Source organism: Coturnix japonica, chromosome 1, assembly GCF_054131305.1.
Source record: "Coturnix japonica strain WE chromosome 1, WE-NBRP24, whole genome shotgun sequence".
NCBI lineage: Eukaryota > Metazoa > Chordata > Aves > Galliformes > Phasianidae > Coturnix > Coturnix japonica.
Genome location: NC_140663.1, coordinates 44,237,210 through 44,258,745, shown reverse-complemented (window position 1 = coordinate 44,258,745; position 21,536 = coordinate 44,237,210). Strand labels below are relative to the sequence as shown.

General features: G+C 37.9%; 1 protein-coding gene and 1 long non-coding RNA gene across 22 annotated transcripts in view; one reads left to right on the top strand and one right to left on the bottom strand.

The window, feature by feature from the left end:
- Window positions 1-21,536, bottom strand: part of ATF7IP (activating transcription factor 7 interacting protein) — a 93,037-nt gene that overhangs the window by 50,019 nt on the left and 21,482 nt on the right. For 15 of the 20 annotated variants that reach the window (XM_015861874.3, XM_085539161.1, XM_085539175.1 and 12 more), the window contains exon 2: window positions 2,494-3,509. In XM_015861874.3, coding sequence (XP_015717360.2) covers window positions 2,494-3,502 — 1,009 coding nt within the window. In that variant the 5' untranslated portion in view covers window positions 3,503-3,509. Of the gene's footprint in view, window positions 1-2,493; window positions 3,510-6,345; window positions 6,366-8,015; window positions 8,097-8,486; window positions 11,019-21,536 lie in introns of those variants that run through there. The other 5 variants (XM_085539118.1, XM_085539137.1, XM_085539142.1 and 2 more) reach the window with 5 other exon arrangements.
- LOC107313594 (uncharacterized) lies at window positions 11,048-21,524 on the top strand. Of its 2 annotated transcripts, none has more exons than XR_001555075.3 (2): window positions 11,048-11,644; window positions 20,074-21,524. It is a non-coding gene; the product is annotated as an uncharacterized LOC107313594 (long non-coding RNA). The 2 variants fall into 2 exon arrangements; XR_014943285.1 differs by having other exon boundaries at window positions 11,507-11,644; window positions 16,420-21,524.

The window sequence follows — 21,536 nt, the reverse complement described above, 5'->3', positions numbered from 1 at the left end:
TTTCCTATTCCATATTTTCCTAAGACACAAAACTAAAAATAGCATCACCCTCTGCACATAAATTTTTATGCACAGAAATCTTCCAGAGTAATACAATATTGCCGGTCAGACCCCAGTCTTGATCCAACAGTAATATCAAGCTCATAACAAAGTAATTTACACTTCAATTTACAGCGTATATCGCAAATACTGCCTAATACTCAGAAAATCAGCATTGCTCTTCCTTAGGCAGAGCTGCATACACACTGAAGGAGTGATTATGTGCCTAAGTACATTTCCAAGGTAGAAGTTTCAGTATTCAAAAAATCCACATCACCATGACACATTCCTCAGCCTAAATTCCAAGCAAAGGCACAGTCAAGAGGTTCTAAGTTAGAAAAGACCTACAAGATTGTCAAGTACAACTGTTTTCATACGCTTTTAAAAGTTACTTATATCAAGCATTCTCTATTTTCAAAGGAACCATAATGACCTAAACAAGCTGGAAAAATAGGCTGACAAACATGTTATGATATTCAACACTCACTAAGTCATGCACTTGGGAAGGGAGAGCCCCTGCAATGGCTCTGCCTGACATGAAGGCTGAGGCCCACAGGTTTAGCAACTACTTTGAGGATTTGCATAGGCAGCAAGCCAAACGTGACATAGCAGCATGCCCAGACACCAAAGGAAGCCAACAGCACACAAAGCTGTAGTCACAGAAACACTGTGCTGTGGTTTACCCAGAAGGCAGCTAAGTAACACAAAGTCATTCATTCACTTCCGCCCCCCTCATGGTGGGATGAGGGAGAGAAGAGATCCAGGGGAAAAAAAACCACGAAGTAGTTGAGATAAAAAACTATTTATTAAGGCAAAACAGAAAGAGGAAAAAATATATTATTATCCGTCGTATTTTCATTAACAAAACAACTGATGCACAATTAAACTGCTTACTGCTCACCAACAAATGCCCAGCCAGTCATCAAGCAATGGCAGCTGCTCCAATCAACTCCTCACAGTTTATGAAGTCTCTTCTCATGATGTTATATTGTATGGAAAATCCCTTTGGCCAGTTTAGCTCAGCTGTCCTGGTTCTGTCCCATCCCAGCTCCTTGTGACCCCTCAACTACCCTTTGCTGGCAGGGCAGTATAAGAAGTTCAAACATTCTTGACTCTCAGCCACTGATCAGCAATAACTTACTAGAGGAGGTTACTGAGAGAGGTTCACCAAACTGGGTCAAGTCCTGAGCAGCCTGATCCAATCTCACAGTTGACCTTACTTTGAGAATGAGTTCTAACTAGAAACCTATCGAGGAATTTTCCAACCAGAACTATTCTATTATTTCATCACTCCTCCTGCACAAAAGAAATCTATTAAGTGATTCCAGCACAAAACACAATATTGTTTTATTTATTTACCTATTAACACATTTTAATAGGAAAAAAAATGCATGAAGGATTTATAATATATTATATTATTATATAATATATAATATGTTATAATATGGATTTTAATATCCAAATAAAATTATCTAAAGAGACTATGGAACCCATTATTTCTCCTTTTAATTGGCATAAATTTAAAGGTTAGCAGCAGAAAAGGAGGAAGAGTCTGAAACATGGCTAGAAAGACATTCTCATCTCCCTGTCTCCAGTTATTTACTTAAGACCCAAACAGTTATTACAAGTTTGTGAAAGCCAGATTAAACATCAGTAAAACAGAAGTAAGAAACTACAAGTGTAAACTTCCCAAAAACAAAGACAGCTTGATCTGAATAAATCTCTTGAAATCCTACTCAGTCAAGCATGAATGAATAGATTTGGCTTAGTGTGGTCATTGTTTCATAAAAAACTAACAACAATGCACCTAGAAGCTATCGCTTTCTTTAACAACAGAGCGCAATGACAATATAACAAAAACCAACCAAACAAAAAAACAAACAGAGAAAGAGAGAGGGAGGTATGAACTGGAATACTGTTTGATTTATTGAATGCTTGTGTGTGTGACACTAACCCAATGTAACACTTTTTTCTTTTTTTTCTTAGGACAGTTAACAGGGAAGAAAAATAGGATAAAAATGGCAAGAATTAGTACTGATCTTTGGTTACGTGTTGGCTTGACTTTCTCTCATTGCTTTTAAGAGTTTATCTACAACAAAGTATTATTTTAATGCCTTTCAAGTTCTTCATTTCCTGCTCACAATACTGATGTGAGAACAAACGCTCACACCAGCAATTCTGAAGAATACTGGTAAAAATTAAAAAGCTCATTACTTCACTAAATATGGTTTATCACCTTCAATTAGAAAGACACTGATATGATTTTCACATGCTCCTAAAATCCATTACTTCAAAGATATTGTTAGGTGGAAACACCTGCATAATCACCCTGTATATATCCAAAAGACTGAAATTCTTAAACACTGACTTAGAAACATGTCAAACGTATATCATTTCAATAAATGAACAAAATCCCAGATTTGTATCGAAACTGCCAATTTTAAAAACTCTTACCTGGAAGACCTGACTTGTTTGGTAGTACCACTTCAGCATGCTCCCTCTCATCACAAGGATCCTCTTCATCAGACAGTACTAAGAAAGCCTCTTTTGGCAGACTTTCATTGCTTTCCTGCTTCGATGGTGAACCCAAACAGTTGTCCATCTTCTCTTCTAAATCTGGGGCTGTGTCATCCACCGGAAGCAGAGAACTTTTAGAAAAACAGCTCATCTCATCTTCAGCAGGAGCTAGTTTTTCCAAAATTGGAATAATTTCATCTGCTTCCATAGCGTCAGCATTCTCCAGGACACTTCCACTTGACTCATCTACTGCCTTCTCAACTACGGTATCTGAAAGACCTGCAGTGCAACCTCTTTCATTTTTTGGTTCCTGGTCAGCTTCCATACTGCTAGAGACAGCCTCTTCCCCAGCAGAATCTTCAAGAATTACTTCTCCACCCTTCTTTTTCTCTTCAACAGGTGAATCAGAAATAATACTTAAGTCATTTGTTTTTCCTTTCTCCTCAAAGGAAGAGCTATTATCACAGTTCGATTTATTTTCACCTTCTGATAAAGTGTCACTCACTATTTGGTCCAAATGATCTTTCATGTTATTTTCTTCATGGAAGTTAACTTCATTGCTACCAAGCACTCTGTTTTCAGCCTCACAAACTAATGCAATATCAGCATCCTGTTCACGAGTAACATTCTCTGGAGAGGGAGGTTTAGGTTCTAGGTCAGTGGCTATACTTTCTGCCCTACTTTCAGGTCTTTTGATTTCACTTATTTCATTAGAATCCACTAGGCCATTAACTTCCCTCTTGTCCTCTGTACAATCTGTATTGCTTAAAGGAGAATTTAAATCAGAATCTCCATTTTCATGCTTTCCATTTAACAGTTTAACTTCGGCTGTCTTCAGCAGATCTTCCTTGGCCTTATAGACAGCCTCAAGTTGTTGTCGATCACTTGCTCTCATTGTTTTTCGTGCTTTGAAGACTTTTTTCTGAGGCTCATCTGTGCTATCCATCTTGACCCTTAAAAAAAAAAAAAAAAAAAAAAGGAGTTTTCATAAGAGTTGTGAAGACCATTACTATTTACTTAGTTATATAACTATCTGCAAAATCCAAAACAACTGACAGAATGATTAAATTTTGTTTCTCCTCATGAAAATCAAGTGTAGATTTCCACATACGCTAAACAATTAGAAGCATGTAAAGATCACTCAAATGATGCAATTACTTTAATGACATCTAGTAACACAGACTAGTCAACTGAGTATCATTACAGCAGAGAGACGATTAAATTTTTAGTTCGAAAGGGCACTGGGCAAATGTAAAAGCAAGCACACTCTTCTTCCAAAACAGATACTGTCTTGCCCTATCAGTTGATCATTATTTCACCTTTCTAAACCTACGTAATGTCAAGAGTGTTAGACAAATTTAAATCAAAAACAACCAACCACAACCTGAATAAACAACAAAGAATCACTACATCAAATAATTAAGAGTTTCAATATACTGAAAGAATTTGGAATGAAGTAGCTCTTTTACAAGGGACTTCTCAAGGTCATCTAGTCAACCATTTCACCTCTGATAATCCATTGCTTATGCGCTGGGTTCAGATTAAGCTGCATCAGTTGAGATAGGTATTAACATCTATTCTACTTCAGACTAACATATTATACATTGCTTTAGCATTAGTTGATTAATCTGGCTGGCTATAAGCCAGTACTGTGCTCTTGTGGCCAAGAAGGCCACTGGTATCGTGAGGGTACATTAACAAGAGTGTGGCCAGAAGGTCGATGGAGGTGATTCTCCTCCCCTACTTTGCCCTGGTGAGGTCGCAGTTAGACTGCTGTGTTCAATTCTGTGTGCACCAGTTCTAGAAAAACAGGCATCTCCTAGAAAGAGACCAGCAGAGGGCTACAAAGATGATAAAAGGCCTAAAGCATCTCCCATATGAGAAAAGACTGAGTGACCTGGGTCTGCTCAGACTAGAGAAAGGAAGATTCAGGGGGAATCTGATTAATGTTTATAAACATCTAGAGACATGAGAGGCAAATGGATGAGATCAGGCTCTTCTCAGTGGTGTGTAGCAATAGCACAAGGAGCAATGGCCAAAAAGTAACCTGTTCCAGTGCTGCACTAATCCCTCTTGGAGAATTTTTTTCCATCCTGAACCTCCCATTGCTGTATATAACTCTTGGCCACTGCACCTTGGTACCATTCTACAGCACTACAGGCATAGTTTGGATCCACTCTCTTACAAGCAGGCTTGTCTACAACTATTAAATAGCTGTACAATTGTCATCAGTAGATCAGAGCTGTCAAGCTCTGTGCGTTTTACTAGGTGCATTAGGCTTCTATTTCTGTCTTTTTGGTAGTCTTCCATCAGACAGCTCCTTATTTAATCCAAACAGTTTTTTTAATGAAGAAAATTATTTAGCATTTTTATCTTACTAAACCAGGATATTTTAAAATGTAAGATGAGTATATACTCTAAGGTACAAGTTCAACTATCGAGATAAAATTCTAGATCTTACAACCACAACATATCGTACTATACCAGCAATGGCTTCTATCACCCTCGGTTACCATAACTTGTTAAAAAGCACAGGCAAAGCAGTAAGAGATATAAGTTGTACTTTTCTTCCAATTTGTTTTCATTTTTCATGAATATTGAGATTTCCTTCCACGTTATTACAATTTTTTTTTTCTTGACAATCCAGAATTCTTGTATTTTTATAACTGATAGTGCTCAATTACCGGATTAACAGATGCATTCACACCTTGGCAACAGATCTGGCAGATCTTCAAAGATTTTATCAGCTGCTTATAGACTCACAACTACACCATCAAGACACGCATTTCTGCATGTCTGAACAAGTTTCTGGACATGACTGTCTATGACTTTTATTGCCACTAGTGGGAGCAAAACACAACACTGATTTGAAAAATCAATTTACTCGTTCTTAGAAAATGCTCTAATCCCATAACCACTTCCTATCACACACAAAATTGCCAGGTAAGGTGTTAGTAGCTTTTCAAGGCTGTCTACATGCTAATACAACTTCTTCATATTCCGCGAGAAGAGAATACAAGTGACATACTAATTTAACAGTCTTGCAGTGAGTACAAGCACAGAAAAACCTACTCTAGATGCACGCATGCTTCAAAGCATGTACTTCAGAACCATGAAATTTTTGAAAGCAAATGCCCTTCCTTGTCAAGAACATAAGTTTTTTTTTTTGTTTCTTTTGTTTTTTTCCACATCACTTTAAAAGCATGCATCAGGCTGCCACATAACAGAACACTGACCATCATACTCACAGTTCTATGAGTGTAATACTTTTCAACATGCATGCTGTTACAGATACACAAAGCCATTTCAGAGAAGAGAATAAAGCCCAGGCATTGCTAACCTTGAACATTTCTTATGGCTTGTGATAGGTGATCTGACTAGTAAGCCTTCTGCTAATCTATTACAAAGATATAGGGCCTCACACTCAAAATCAAGAGAGAGAAGTATGTGATTTCACTAAATACAATGCTTTATTTTCTAAGCACTACACAGAACTTACATCTTAGAAACTTCACATACCACAAAATTTACAACCTTACTGGGAAAAAATGTTATTTTAAAAATTAATTAAAATTGTCACACGGAACTTAAAATCAAGTTCATAAATGTATCATTTGTATAATCATAAAACACAACTTAAAACAAAATATTATTTCTATTCCTCATGGTTCCCGTAATTATCTAAAATAACTTTCATTCACATATATACGTATAACACAAAGTATAATGAATTACACTTCCTTTTCAAATCTGCTAACAGCAACAGTTTAAATTCAAACATCACAATACCTTTTTATATAGATGCATCTTTTCTCTTAGAACAAAAAAACCAAGGAAACAAGATTAAGTTTCTAATACATTTAAAAAAAAAGAAAAAAGAAAAAAAAAGTGTTTATTTACAGCTAATGATATTATAAAAACAAAAGACTAAGCTGTAACACAACTCTACAGTGATCCTGCAAAATAAATAAATAAATAAATGATCTTACAAAATTCCATTGTCAGATAGTTATTTGAGTAACCAATGTATAATTTCAGCTCAATCTCAATCTTCTCCAACCAAAGAAAGATAAAGAACTATAAACACATCTGAGATTAAAAGATAAAAACTAAATGCTGGTTAAGTATCATGTATCACTGCAGACCAGACTTAAAATGTTTCCAGCCGTACCCACAAGGGAGCACACTGCAGCCAAAGAACAGATCTCATGTGAGAGCTGAATAAAATAAGATACAAATAAACAGTAACCAGTTCAGACAGGTTTGGTTGTGTACGTGCGAGCCAATACGCAATCACCCTATAAATACTTGCCTTCCAGTCTTCCTAAGTAGTAAAGTGGTTGCCTTTCAGAAAAGGTGACATGAATTCAGGCTTGTACAAATACACTTAAAACTCTCACTGTTATAAAAATTAATGCATTTCATTTTAAACTCCAAGACTAATTTAAAGTTTAGCTATATCTGCTATACATCTCATATATTTGGGTAGTCCCAGTTTTTACTCATCGCATTTGTTACTTTTTCATGAGGGGCACAAACCAATCAAGGGGTACCTTTTATTTCAAGAAAAGACATTTGTACAGTGCAGTATGCAGTGAGTCCTGCATGTAGATCTAAGAATGTGAGGGTTAAATTCTGTAAATAGATTGGTAGATTTCACATGTTTGTTTTTGTTTTTAAATAAAGTTCTCCAGAAAAATAATCAATTTTGAAACTCAAAATACCATAAATATTTGCTCTGTAAGAATACTTCACTTTAATATTGAAAGTTGTACGTACTTCATGATTAAAAGAAAACACACCCTTAGGCACCTCCTTCCAATAATAAATCCGCAAATATTTCCCATTACCAAATATGTAATACACAGCAAAACTAAAATGTGCCAGTGTAATTAATATGCTAAGGGCTTCTCTTTCAGCCAACCAGAAAGCCTTCCTCCTGACTTCCTTCTATATATTCCTCATTATTATTAGTCTACAAAGAAATTGCAGCTCTACAACAACAAAGAAAGGATTAGCTTAGCTGCAATGGACCAGCCTATAATCGTGCGCTCATAGGAGCAGCACAGGATATGCTCAACACCAGCCAATCAGCAAGCAGCAGCCTGAATCCTGCCTGGCAACAGGCAGCGGACAAAGAGAAGGTCATGGAAACACACTAGGGGGAAGAAAGCTGCAGTCGTGCTCAATGGGCTTTGCATAAGATCATCAGTCTAGAACAGCATTTGCACTTCCTAGTTTATGCAGTGCTGGCCAAATGCACTGCAACCATAAAACATTTGCAAAAACACAAAAAACTATATAAAGGGAATGAAAAGCCTTTGATCAGGAAATACAATATGCAAGTCTACTTAAAATGTAGCACAGCAAAATCAGTGAAATGGAGCCAACTCATGATCAGGACTACACTGTTCTAGATGGAAGATTCCCCAAGAATCAAAACAATGCACAAAACCTACCTCTTCAACAGCAGCTCACAAGAAGCAGTTTTCAGCTGAAATCACCTCTAGCAATTTAAGTTAATGCAAGCTGTCGTAAACCTAAGAACCATTTTCGAAAAAGAAAAAATAAACTGCTGTTTCTCCAGAACATATGCTGAAACTTAACGCCAGCAGCATCTTCTGATGCCACTAGAGGTTGTCTGTTTATCACACTGTATGCATGACACAACACCAGCACTTCAGATCCAGAAACAGCTACAACTTAATATGTCAAAGGCGTAAACACAGCTGAGGACATACAGTAAGCAAAAACAGTATTTTTTCTCCCTTTTAGGCTAATAATACACACACCTTGGGTGAACAGAGCTAAAGAAAAAAGTGCCATTTTCTGAGAGAAATTACATCACCCCATGTCCTATTTCACCTACTCTACATATAGCAAGCTGAGTTTCACTTTAATTAAGGCTCTAGCTAATTTATTTGCCGTACTTAGAGAACTAACAGTGGCCGTTTTGACACCGAGCAGCATTTCCCACAGGAGCAGCTGTAGTTTATCCAGCACAGCGCAGAGGGAAGAACCCACTCAGCCCTCACCTCCCGCACAGGAAGCCGGGCGACAGCCTCGGCCCAGCCCGGGGACCGAGCACCAGCCTCTGATTGGCTGGATGGAACAACCAATCAGACAGCGGTTCTTCACATTCTATCCAGCAACAAGAGCCCATGAGGCCATGCGCGAGAACTCCAGGATACAAAACGTTGCATTAGGTGCGCAAGGAAACTGAAGGGCTGGAAAACGATGTAAAGCAAAGGGAAGTTAGGGAGCTTCTACTTAAGAGCTGGAGTTTACAGCAATGTTAGCCCTTAAGTGCAGTCAGAGGGTATTCCTAATGCATAAAGGCTCGTGCCCCAGCCCTGTTCTCATAGGGGAGGTGCTGCAGCCCTCTGATCATTTTTGTGGCCCTCCTCTGGACCCACTTAGCAGCTTGATGTCCTTCTCATGTTGTGGGCTCCAGAACTGGACACAGTTCTCCAGGTGGGGGTCTCATGAGAGCAGAGGAGCAGAATCACCTCCCTTGACCTGCCGGTCACACTTCTCTTGATGCGACTGAGGATACCATTGGCCCTCCATAATATAGTTTCAGAAAAGTTGAGTGGTCTTATGTACTTAAAAATCGACAGCTTCATATGCAAACCTGGATTACATTCTCATCACTTTGGTGCCATAATGAAGGACAAAATAGTCCTATGTCGTTCTTTATATCCAAGAGGATGATATCACCTCTGAATTTGGCTCATAAACCCATTTCTCATCCTAATAGAGCAATTTTAGAGCTCTTCCCACTGGGAATGGCAGCAACTCCCTCTTAGGTCACACATCTAGGATCTTTCAACTGCAGATGACTTTTCAGAGTTGTCCTTATACTGTTCATTAGTTTATGGCTATTACATTAAAAAGATACTCTAGATAATGAAAAAAAGAATAATGAGAATATTTTTAAACAGTCATCTAGTTAAATATTCCAGTTAGCCTCACACAAATGACTTCATTATGTCAGAATCACCAGTCTTTAAAAGACATTAAGTTTAAGCTCTGAACCTTGTTCTGTAAGAAGCAAACAGAACTTCTTTCTCTTCACTAATTATAAGAGTCACTTTGATCATTACTTTCTTGGAGTAAAATTGCTTGAGTAGAACTCAGACAGAGCAACAGTGGTAGATGCTGTCTGTCTTCTTACCAGGGAGTTATAAATTTCAGCTTTTATCAACAACTCAAAACATTCGCTTTCAATTCAGCTGTGAGATCTTCAAATGCTAAAGAAGTACTGATGTTTCAATTTCTGTAACACTAAAATTCAACATTCTTAAGAGGATTGTTTTTTAGCAGATGCCAAAGCACTAAGCATGCTTCTTTCTCTAAAAATGAACTCAAATTTTATAAAAAGTTTAATTTGTGCATTTTCACATACATCTGTGAAATGTTTTATTATATACCTCAGAGAATATCCTGAGCTGAAAGGGACCCACAAGGATCTTCAAGTTCAACTCCTGGCTCCACACAGCAGTTATGCCCTTGGCACAGAACTAACAATATTCTAAATAGACGGCAGAACTAATAATAATAGATGTGACCCTAACTGCCACCAGGCATTTACAATGTAAAATTTACACAACTTCTGATAGTGCAAAATGAAATCCTGAAGAACCTGGATTAATTATTCATATACATGTAGACAGTAGGAAAAAAGAAAATGAGAAAATTATAAAACTAATGTAAAATGTTTAATTCACATTTCAATTTTTCTGTACATTATAAAATCCAGTCGTTTGTCCTTTCATAGGTGAATTTTCAAGTGATAGTCTGACAGATTGAGGATATACAGCTGCATGACGCAACTGGCTTTCAAACGCTGCAACTCAGCATCAACCTCATCCTCTGAAATCAGGGCACCACTGTCAAGTGACATCAAAGGTCATTCACCAAATGCTGTAAGGGAACAGCAAAAAGTGACGCTGATTTTAAAAGGCACTAAATGCTTTCCATACATACAAGCATTATTTAGAAGTTCTTTGCAAAGACTCTAGTTTCTCAGTGGCAAAGAACACAATTATGAAATACACCTAAAACACACGCTGCTCAGTTCTTTGTGGGAACTTGATATTAAGTATTATCTATATGACCTCTAGGGAATATACAGTTTCTCAGGAGTGGATGTGCTGCCTTTTTTTTGTTTGTTTTCTCATTGGACTTGTTTAAACCGCAGCTTCCACAAACAGAAATCACCGCTGAACTTTCAAATTCATCACATCAGACTGAGGGGAAGAAATCTTCAAGATGTGAAGGATCCAGCTTCCATAATTTCAGCCAATTAGAACGTGGTAGAGACTATCCATAATGTTTCCACCCGAGGGAGCTTGCTCATTTTTACATGGAACGATGGTCTGCCCTTTCAGTGCGGAGAACACGCAGCGTGGAAGCCCCGCAGCCGGGCTACTCCGCACCAGCTCCGCAAGGAGCGGGGCCTTGGCTTCCACGGACTGGTGTCAGCTGACGGCAGGAAATTTGCATACCCGCTCGGGATTGGCTGTGGAAGAGTCGCTTTGCATCGACCAATCCGTAAGGGCGTAGCAGAGTCACCACCAGGAGGCCTGTGCAAATCTGCCCAGCAACCGGCTGAAAATAGAGCCGAGAGCACGGTGCGTCACAAGGCTGGGTGTGACGCGAGGCCTCTTCGCCTGTGACGTCGTGTACGTGTAAATAGAACGTGCCGAGCGCCCTGGTTCACAATCGTTACACTGCGATGCTGCTGTCACAGAGGGACAAATGCATGACTGCCGCAAGCACAAGAAATAATGTCCCTGCCTCTACCAACAATTCTTCATTTTTTAAAGCAAGCATTAACAGAAACTCATTCTTACTCATTGTGGTTTATATACCATGTAGCTTTGGTGATGTAAATGGAAATTGAGTCATTTACTCCACTGCAGTGGATGTATCTGAATCTTCATTAAATGTGGACTCTTACCCCTGAAGTTAGACCTTGGTGTGCCACAGATCATGACAGGGAAACCACAAAAGTTCATCCTCCCAAACTAGAGAGTGCTGGACTTGGAAAGGTGAGAAGGCCAAGAAATGAAACCATAAATAGGTAAGTCATCTTGATAAGAAAAATGAAATATAAAACAGGATAAAGAAAACTCACAAGAAATACTATCTAAATAAACATCCTATTACAAAGACTTACACAATGATCAATCTGGAAAACATTTTGTAATTTTCTACTCAGGTAACAGGTATAGCCTACACAACTTCACAGCACAACTGAGCTGTAAGCATAAACTCAGAACTTCCTGAAGTTTTTGAACTGTCCTATCCATCACATCTGCCTGCAGGTTTCTATTTCATGGCGCTGTTTGCTGGCAGGTTAAATGGAACACATTTAAAGGATTAGATCAGCACCCAGTGCAAACACAGCTGCCTCATCATGGTTTTCTGCAGCCTGAAAGGCACTATCTGGCCATATCTGGTACATAAAACCATCTGTATTTATTACAAGGTTGTAGTAAGTAAGGGGACACAGAAGAAAGGTAGTCAATGCAGACAGTCACGCTGACCACTGACAACAGCTGACAGCTTTTGAACGATTCAATGAAATAGAATCACAAAATCAATGAGAAGTCACAAGAGGAAATGAAATAGAAGAAATCTTCAAATTACCAGAAGATAAGCGGGATAAATTAATCACTTTTCATGTAAGAGCAGCAACTTACAAAACTTATACTGTCCTTATCATCTGTTAGAACATCCTGCTTTAAGGAAAAGTCACTCACTCCGTAGATGCTGCTAATTATCTTTATTGGCAGTTGTAACCACAAGACAGTTATTCACTGATCAACAGAAGCTACACTTTTTCCACAAGCTAGTGCTGGGGAAGGACAGGGACTGAAAAACAAGCTGCCAGCCTAATTATCTTTCACCACTAGATTCAAGAAAGAAAAAAAAAATGTGTTTTCAGTGCTGATAACCCAGTATATTAATATGCTAAGAACACAAGGTAATGCAGGTAATGGAAGTTTTTTGTAATAAGCAGTCACAAAAGTTTCTATGATAATTTCTTGTTATAGTAAAGTACGCAAACAAGTAAGATTTATTTTATAGTAAAAGTGTACAGTAATGGATTAAATTCTCCTGTGTCAATGGGCAGACAATTCTTTTTCTCTATCTGCTGCTAGGCAGAGATTTGTCACACATCTGAAACTGTAAGGGTTTGGAAGAAAACTTACCCAATATATTACACAAAGTGCACTTTAAATGTTTTCTAATCAGATGTGTAAGCAATCATAGTGTTGATGATTCTTCAACTTAACTCAGAACAAGCTCTGCAGACACAAGTTGTCTGCCTTAAATTAATTTTTTTATTTTTATTTTTTTGCTAAAATGAACAAGGAACAGGAAGCAGAAAGTGGAAAAACACAACGTAATTTCTTTATGTAACTCCAGTAAACAAGAGCTGAAGCACAATAGAACTACTTTTAAAAGGATTTTTAATAGTAAAAAGTATCCCAAAACAGTAATGATTCTAGCTGCATCTTTCCTTTCTAGAGCTTTCAACCATGCCCCTTGTTTTCTCAGTACACTTGCTACACAGTCAGCCTTACAATCTCATTATATACAATTTGTTACAGTTCTTTCAAGACCAGAGAGTGTCTTACATTTCATTCTTCATGTATAAAACAATTTGTTCTCATAGTACTATCTCCTTGAGACACCTGAAACCCAATGTGAGTACATATAAATTTTGAAATAAGGTTGGTCCAAAGTGGCACAACTGTATGCATCTGCATGGGTAGCACTTTAAGATTTCTGAGGTGCTGACTTGCATGTAATGCTAGTATACCCATATCAACTCCTTTATATGCTCTGAGAAACAAAAACACCTGATCAAAAACAGAGAAGGATGAGACGATTTTCACAGAAAGTTATCACTCACAGTTGGATGAAAATAATTTTGGATTTGGTTCTTTAGCATATACATGTATTTATTCTTCCTATCCATGTTACTGACTAAACCTCAATAACAAAATTACATCCACTGCACATAAACTGTGTTGACATTACATTACACAATATTCTATTGTGTATGAAGGATGAAATGAAGCAAGAATATGATGCAAGCACTTAGGAAGTCACATATGAACTCAGATTAGGGATTTCAGGCACATTAAAACCTTTTTGACGCTATTCTAACCCAGTGAGAACAAAGCAACCCTGCAAGTAGAAGTCTTAGCCAAGATCAATTGCCTGATGCTATAATCATGAGGCTACTCTTATAATTTAAGCCAGAACAAGACAGTGGGCAGAAGCGACAACAGAGAACTGATTGAAACTGACCTTGTTACATACAAGCCTCTGTACAAATAGCACCAAGTTAGGTCAGGAAACATCAGATATGCATTTGGGAGGATCAATACTTCACTGTCTTCTTGAACTGGCTAACAAAACAATCACAGAAGCGCCAGAGCTGTCAAACTGGAACATGCAGCAGAACAACTTTGGGTTTTCTGGGCATAAATGTATGAGTCAAGGATTACTGTGATGGACAGGGAAAACTTCCTGAGGTTGAAAAAACACTACAGCTGTCCCATTAAGTCAGCTTCATCTGATTATTGGTGCTTTCTAGGGCCACTGCATGGAGGTTGTTCCCACAAAGAAATATATCTGATATGTTCAGTTTTCTGTGAGCAGTTAAGATGCTGAATATTTCAATTTAGTGCTAAAATCCTTCCCTCCATTTATGAGAAAATGGATTAAAAAACCCACTACTTTCAAGCTGTGACATTTTGATAAAAAAAAAAAAATTAAAAATTAAAGAGACATAGAAAAGTAAGCTACCCAAAAGGATGGCATGATGACACGAAAATAACAAACAGAAATACCACCAGCTTTCTAAAATACTCATAGTACTTTTCCTCAAATAGCAAGAGTTTCCACACATTGAAATGACAAGAAACTGGTGTTGCATCAACTATAAATAACATGACTATTTTCTTTTGGCTTTGAGATCAGATTAACATTTAAGATTTTGTATTGCCTTTTAGCAGAATATGGATTACTAATCTATGCCAGTATTAGTCTAATAAATGAAGTAGTTACAATATCAAAAGTAGCTACAATAGAGTAAATTCACAGTTAACCACTGGAGGGGAAAACAATACAAAATATTTTTTCTTATTCTATTAATGGAGTAGTTTGGCAATAAGCTTTATTAATTTATCAGCATATCAGCCCTATAAAGGAATAATCTCAGGTAACAATATAACACCAACAATCTTTCAATTATGCCTAACCCTGAAAGAAGCTTTCAGCCTAACTATGAAGTTCTTGTTCTAAAAAGAGTGATATGACTAAAGAAGGTTACTACCTAAAATTTGGTAGGTTTCTTTTTTGTTTCTTTTTTGTTTTTCTTATTTATTTAAGGGATTTTCATGACAGGCTTTTTGTTTGTTTGGGTTGTTTTTTTTTGTTTTTTTTTTTGTTTTTTTTTTTTTTTTAGAAGAAGACAAACCTGTCAGGAGAGCGCTGTTATTCCTTTATCTTTTCTCTCTAGAACTCCATAAAAAAATTGCAGATATAGATGCGCCTTCTGATGGACAGTATAGGATATTCTCTCCAAACTTATTAATCAAGAGAAAAGGAATTTTGCTCTGCACGTTTTAGCAAAATTCTCACATAAGAATGACAGCTGACTTCTGTGCTGTTCTTCCTTGTTTGAATTTCAGCCAAAACTCTAATGGATTTTTTATTCTTCATCGCAGAGTAAGTCATGAAACGGACAATCCAGTTGTGTACTCATTTCGGCAAGGATGCACGTTTTTTTAGTCACCCAAGATAAAAATTTAATCTTTCCTGATTCTCCTTAATATGTAGGGCAACATTTGGGTTAGAAAACTGTGTATGGCAAGATTCTGGGTTTATTCTCTGAAGTAGTTGTTTGCTTGTTTGTTTTGAACTTGAGTGCTTTATTCATACTTGAAATTCTGATTTCACAAAGGGTTTCCTGGCAACTTCTGCTTTATTTTCTGGAGGTCCTCCATCACATTAAGAGCATTAAACCATGAAATCCAAAACCTGCCACCAGATTTCTTTCTCCAGGAAATACTGAGATATTCCTAGCATGACACAGCTGCAGTTCACTTTTAAAGTACACAAAGCTGATGAACAGTGAGCAATGAACCGTTATTATATGCTCTTACTCTGTCTCAGCACTGTGGTGGCAATGCCTTGCTGCCATGGTGGCTTCAGGAGGAGAGCTAAGCAATGGTTTCAGTTGGTTCAAATTCTTCTATTTCAACCCCTGCATATGCAAAGAAAAATTGCTTCTTTTAAGTGGATAAGGTGCAGCTTGGTGCCACCTGCAAACTTGCTGAAGGTGTACTCAATCCCATTGTCAACATTACTGATGAAGATATTAAATGGTGTTAGTCCCAGTACAGAACGCTGAGCCACTGACCACCAATTTCTGGGTATGATATCATCACCAGTTCTTCATCCACTGAACAGTCCACTTGTCAGTCTGTATCTTTCCAATTTGGAGAGCAGAACATTACAGGAGATGGTGTCAAAGGCCTTACTGAAGCCCAGATGAATTACATCAGTGGTTCTTCCCTTGTCCATTTACACAGTTACACCACCTTAAAGGACACTCAATTTGTCAGGCAGGACCTGCCCTTGGTGAAGCACTTGTGGTTATTCCATATCATCTCCCTTTCTTTCATGTCTTAGCATGTCTTAGCATTCAGGAGGATCTCAATGGTCCAAGCTGCATGATCTTCCCCAGAAGGTGATGCTGACATGTCTGCAGTTCTCTGGGTCATCCTTTCCACCCTTCTTAAATATGAGCATGACATTTCCTTTTTTTTCCAGGCAGCAGGGACTCCACCAGACTGCCATTACTTTTCAAGTATCAGTGAGAGTGGTTTGGTGACTACATCAGCCAGGTCCCTTGGAAATCTGGGATGCATCTCTTTGGGACCCACAGAATTAAAGATGTTCGAGTTCCTCAGGTGGTTGCGATTCTGATATTCACTTACAGTGGGAGGGACCGCAACCCCCCCCCGTTCCTACCTTCTCAACCATCTGCTCAAGGGTTGTGTGAAGAGAGGTCACTAGTGAAAACAGAAGCAAACAACATGAATACCTCAGTCTTCTCCTTGTCCATTTTACTGCCTGCCTGTATTGCTCACTATGGAGAGTATGCACTTCTGGTCTTTCCTTTTCTTGCTGATGTATCTGTCAAAGCCTTTCTTATTTGCAGCCCTTACCAAGTCCAGTTCCAGTTGGGTCTTGGCCTTCATGATGCTATCCCATACTTCCTTCTCCTTTTACAATATTCTTTCTCGTCTAAACCATTAAAATTGTTGTACATAACTAATAATTGCTGTACATAACTACAGGATTCAGTTGACACTGAAAGTAAAGGATCCCTGTACAGTTTTTTCCAGTTATAAATCCTAGACCCATGTTTCTCAGCCCCTCATTTCTACCCTCTGCCATTTTTGTGTCAGTAGAAATCTGTAAAACACAGCAGTATGTACTCCCTTCCCCTTGCATTTTTTCCCCCATCCCTTTCTTGTCAGCTCACCCTTCAGAACAGCCTTTCTCTCGCAACACAATAATGCCAGGTCTCGTATCAGTTTGAAGACTGTGGAGCACATTGCCAGTCTTGGCTGGACTATTCTATCATATCAGATACCAGAACATATACATATCAGAATTACCTTGAGGTAAGGAAACATCTTTGTAAGTTTGCTATACAAATGCACATCTTCATAAACCATGGCTGACTCTGATTTTAGCCGAGGAAGGTGCCACTGATAATTACCAAATAGAATAACACAAGCCAAATTGGTTTCTCTCTCATGTAGTAAGCAAGCCAGTTTCTTTGCATCTGAAGTAGCATCTCACAGTCCTTTCCACAACATCTGCTGGGAAGCGATGCATGTTCTCAGTCTGACCATCCTAGAAAACATCATATAATGTAACTGAAGAAATATTGTGGTAGGTGGACGCTTGGACTGGATGTCTTGAAAGTCTTATTACAGCTGTAGCGATTCTATGACTCTCTGTCTTAAGACAGGTAAATATCAAGAGGCTATACTGGTGTGATCTATTTCTCTGCCTCAAAGATGTGTTAATATCCCCTACCTTTCCAAAAGAGGATTAGGGAATTTCATAAAATTTCTAAGGAAAATAAAATAGAAATCACTTCACCTATTGACTAATGTTGAGAAACAACTTGTCTGGAATACAGTACTTCCAACTCCAGTTACCTAACATTTTTTCTTCCTACCTGATGACTATCACCCAAAAAAGTGATTTTATGAACAGTAATAATGATTCATAAAATAAAACATCTGCTTGATAGATAGTAGAAGACAAGGTTCTTTTCAACATTTACAAAACATACAGCATTACCATTATTTGTTATACCATAACAATCTGCTCTTAAATGCAAAAGGATATCAGAAATCCACCAGAAGTTACCATTAGCTTGAAAATGCTCTATTATGAAAAGAAAGTATTTCTTATGTCTTAAACTGCACCGTAAAAATAAATAAATAAATAAATCTGAGAAGCAATTCTACAAGCTAATTATGAAATATGGAAGTATCTTTCTTTGCATCTTGGCTTGGTTTCAGCAGGAGCATTCTCACTAAAAATCTGCATCCAGGTGAAGGGTTTAGTTAAATCTCTTGATAATATCATACTGAGAATACTACATATTTCTGTATAAGCATTTGACTAGTCATATGGCACAGCATAATGTTTCTGGGAAGCATTTGTTGCCTTCCTGTATAACAGTCATCTGTCCATCTTGTAATTTTAGCGTAAATTCTTTTGGTGTGCTTTTGGGTACACCCAAAACATTTATGCTACATTTTTGAAGTGCCAGCTCCACAGCTTCACACAGTAGTATTGTGTGTTCAAGTTTGTAGTACTCACTTGGGTTCACAATGAGAACACAGTGGAACAGTCTTGTTTACCATCATGACACATGTAGGGGACACCCAAGTGGTTTCCTCTCAAAAATCAAACCACTCTAAGCTGACTTTATAATTTAGAATTGACTGAAATTAGAAGTCTAAGCACAAGTACTAACATATGTTGATTTTTTTTTAATAGTAAATAAACCCTGAAAATTTCCATCATTTTCTCAAGATTCACAGTTCTCCAAAAGAAGGCTGCTGCTAACAGTATTCTCAAAAGATGCAGGGGCTACAGCACTATCACAGAGGGCCTTTTGTGGGTAAAAATAAAATGCTACCAACAATTTTCAAACTACTACATATGTTGCATTAGAACAGAATAATTAACTGCCACAGCTATTTGGGGAAAAAAAAAAATTGTTTTCTGTTTTAATTTAAGTGAAGTACCGATCACCAAAGTGCTTCCATCTTCCTGTAGGGAAAGTCAGCAGTAAACAGGTATTAATATGTCAGGAATGCATAGTGTTCATTAGCAGACTTAAGATTTAAATAAATAAGCACACCCCTGAGATAAAGAGTAAAAACCACTCAGGATTCAGCATAAATGCAAATGACGCTACTAGGAGAGATACTTTTAGCTCTTGTCTGCTCAAGTATTAGTCAATCTTTTACCAGTTTTGTAGACGTTAAAGTGCTTTCATTAATCTGCAGGCTGTTATTCCAACACCCTTGCTAAATGGATGCTAATTTTGTGTTGGATAAAATCATTTTTCTGGTGGGAACAAAGTCTTTCCCTAAAGGAAGTTCATCTCTTAAAAATCAGAAATAGTTATGGCAAGTCCAAACCAACTGAGAGCCTGTATCATCTAGTGGTACTAGAGTTAAGTTTTAACTTCAGAGTTTCTATGATAGCTGGATTTTCTGTGACAAATGAACAGACTCCAAAGTGGTTTTGCAATGCTTCCTCCACTCCTGAGTTAAGTGATTGTGTCCTAGCCTGGAGGATTTTTAATTTTTAATTTGCCTTAGGTTATCAGCAAGGCTTCTGGAAATACACACGTAGCACTTGTGGTGGCATGTATGATACATGACTTATCCTGCCCAAAGAAAGTAGATGCAATACTAATGCTTTCTCACTTTGCAGTTAGTTTGCGAAGTACCATATTAGCAGGTTAAATAGGTTAAATAGGTAGCCAGGTCTCAGTCAGGCTTGTAACACATTGTAATGGTTCCAAACGGAGAACTTTACTCATATAGTAATGAAAAATTTAGACTATTTGAAAGACGTCACGCCAGCACCATCCCACACAACCCAGACAGAGAGTTGCCAGAGCAATCAAGTCACACATTAGCTGCTTCAAAGCAATATGTCATATAAGTGCCATAAGTAAGCCATTAAGTATGCCTTCAAATCAAGATCGTAATGTTTTTTTGGAGGAAGGAAACCCCTAACACAACAGATATTGAAAAACTGAAAAAGCACCAAGATGGTTAAGGGCTGGAGAAATGGCAAATAAGATTAAACTAGAGCTGAATTTGTGTAGCATGAAGAACAGACTGCTAAAAGAGAATTAATTGCTCTCTTCAATAGACAATTTGGAATTTAAAGAGAAGACAAAATCCAGACTCTTCAGATTCACAGCACACTGACAAGGAACAAAGATACAGCCTGCAACAGTGGAAATCCCACACTGATGCAGAGAATGATTTTTTGCGATGAAGGTGATCAAATACTGAAACACTTTGTCCAGAGAGGTGGTGGAATCTTTATCCTCACAGATTTTCAGACCTTACATTGACAAACTCTGAAATAACCTCATCTAATTTTAAGATTACCATCCCTTGAAGACATCAGATTAGAGATTCATTCCAATCTAAATTATTCTAGAACATGAAAGATAAGCCACATTTCAGATGACCATGAACAGCTGTCACACTAAGAAATGAAGAGTACCTCTATCAGTTTATCCTCACAAATCCTTAAGTTATGACCAAGGAGCGGTGTACTAACAGCTTATTGGCTTCACTGTACAGGGAAGACTGCAACAGCTTTATGTTTCAATGGTGGCAGTGTTGGAATACTGCAAAGCTGTGCCTCACAAACGCTCAAAGGAACAGAAGGAATACCACATGCAAGTTTGTCAGAATCATTGTGAGACTGAAGGTGACAGTTCACTGAATTGACATAATTACTGGTGACTAGATGTGGTGTCACCACCACCAGACAGTCGAAACAAAACTCCATGGAATGGTGACAGACGTGAATTCCCTATCAAAGAACAAGTTCAAGATGCAGTCCTCAGCAGGTAAAGTGATGTGCACTATCTTTTGGGATAGAAAAGGCGTGATCCTTCTCGATTTCCTGGAATGAAGACAAATCATCAATTCTAACCACTAAGCTGAAGGCTCAGACTTTCAGACTGAGGCTGAAGAAGACAGCCACCTTACTCTTGCAATATCAGGCCCCACACCAGTTTAAAGGATTCACAGCCGTTCAAGGTCCCATGCCTGTTTAAACCTGTGAAACACACTGACATTTTTTGTTGGACTGTGCTACTACTGCCACTCTACAGTCTGGATTTGGAGCATTCTGACTTCCATTTGTTCAGATCAATAAACAATGGACTGTGTGGGGAACATTTTCCTAGCAACGATGCTGTTATAGCAACTGTGACTCAGTGGGGTCACCTCCACTAGTGCGAATTTTTACAAGCACGGCATTGCAGGTTCTTGTTAATCGTTGGCAAAAAAATTAATAGCTAATGGTGGTGACTACATTGAAAAATACTGTTTTGTAGCTGAGAATTTCCTCTACCAAATACTGTTCCTGTGCTGTTTTCATAGAAATAAACAGACATTACTTTCGGAGCAACCAAAATATTCTATGTTCATTATACAGAGAGTTTTCATGTCTTTTCCTGATATATGTATTTTTAATATTACTAAAATCTTACGGACAAGACCGTAACCTGTACTGATTTGGACTTCATATCATCAGTATATCCAAGGCAGCTTAAGAGAATAAAATACATTACTTTCTTACTCTTGCTCTAT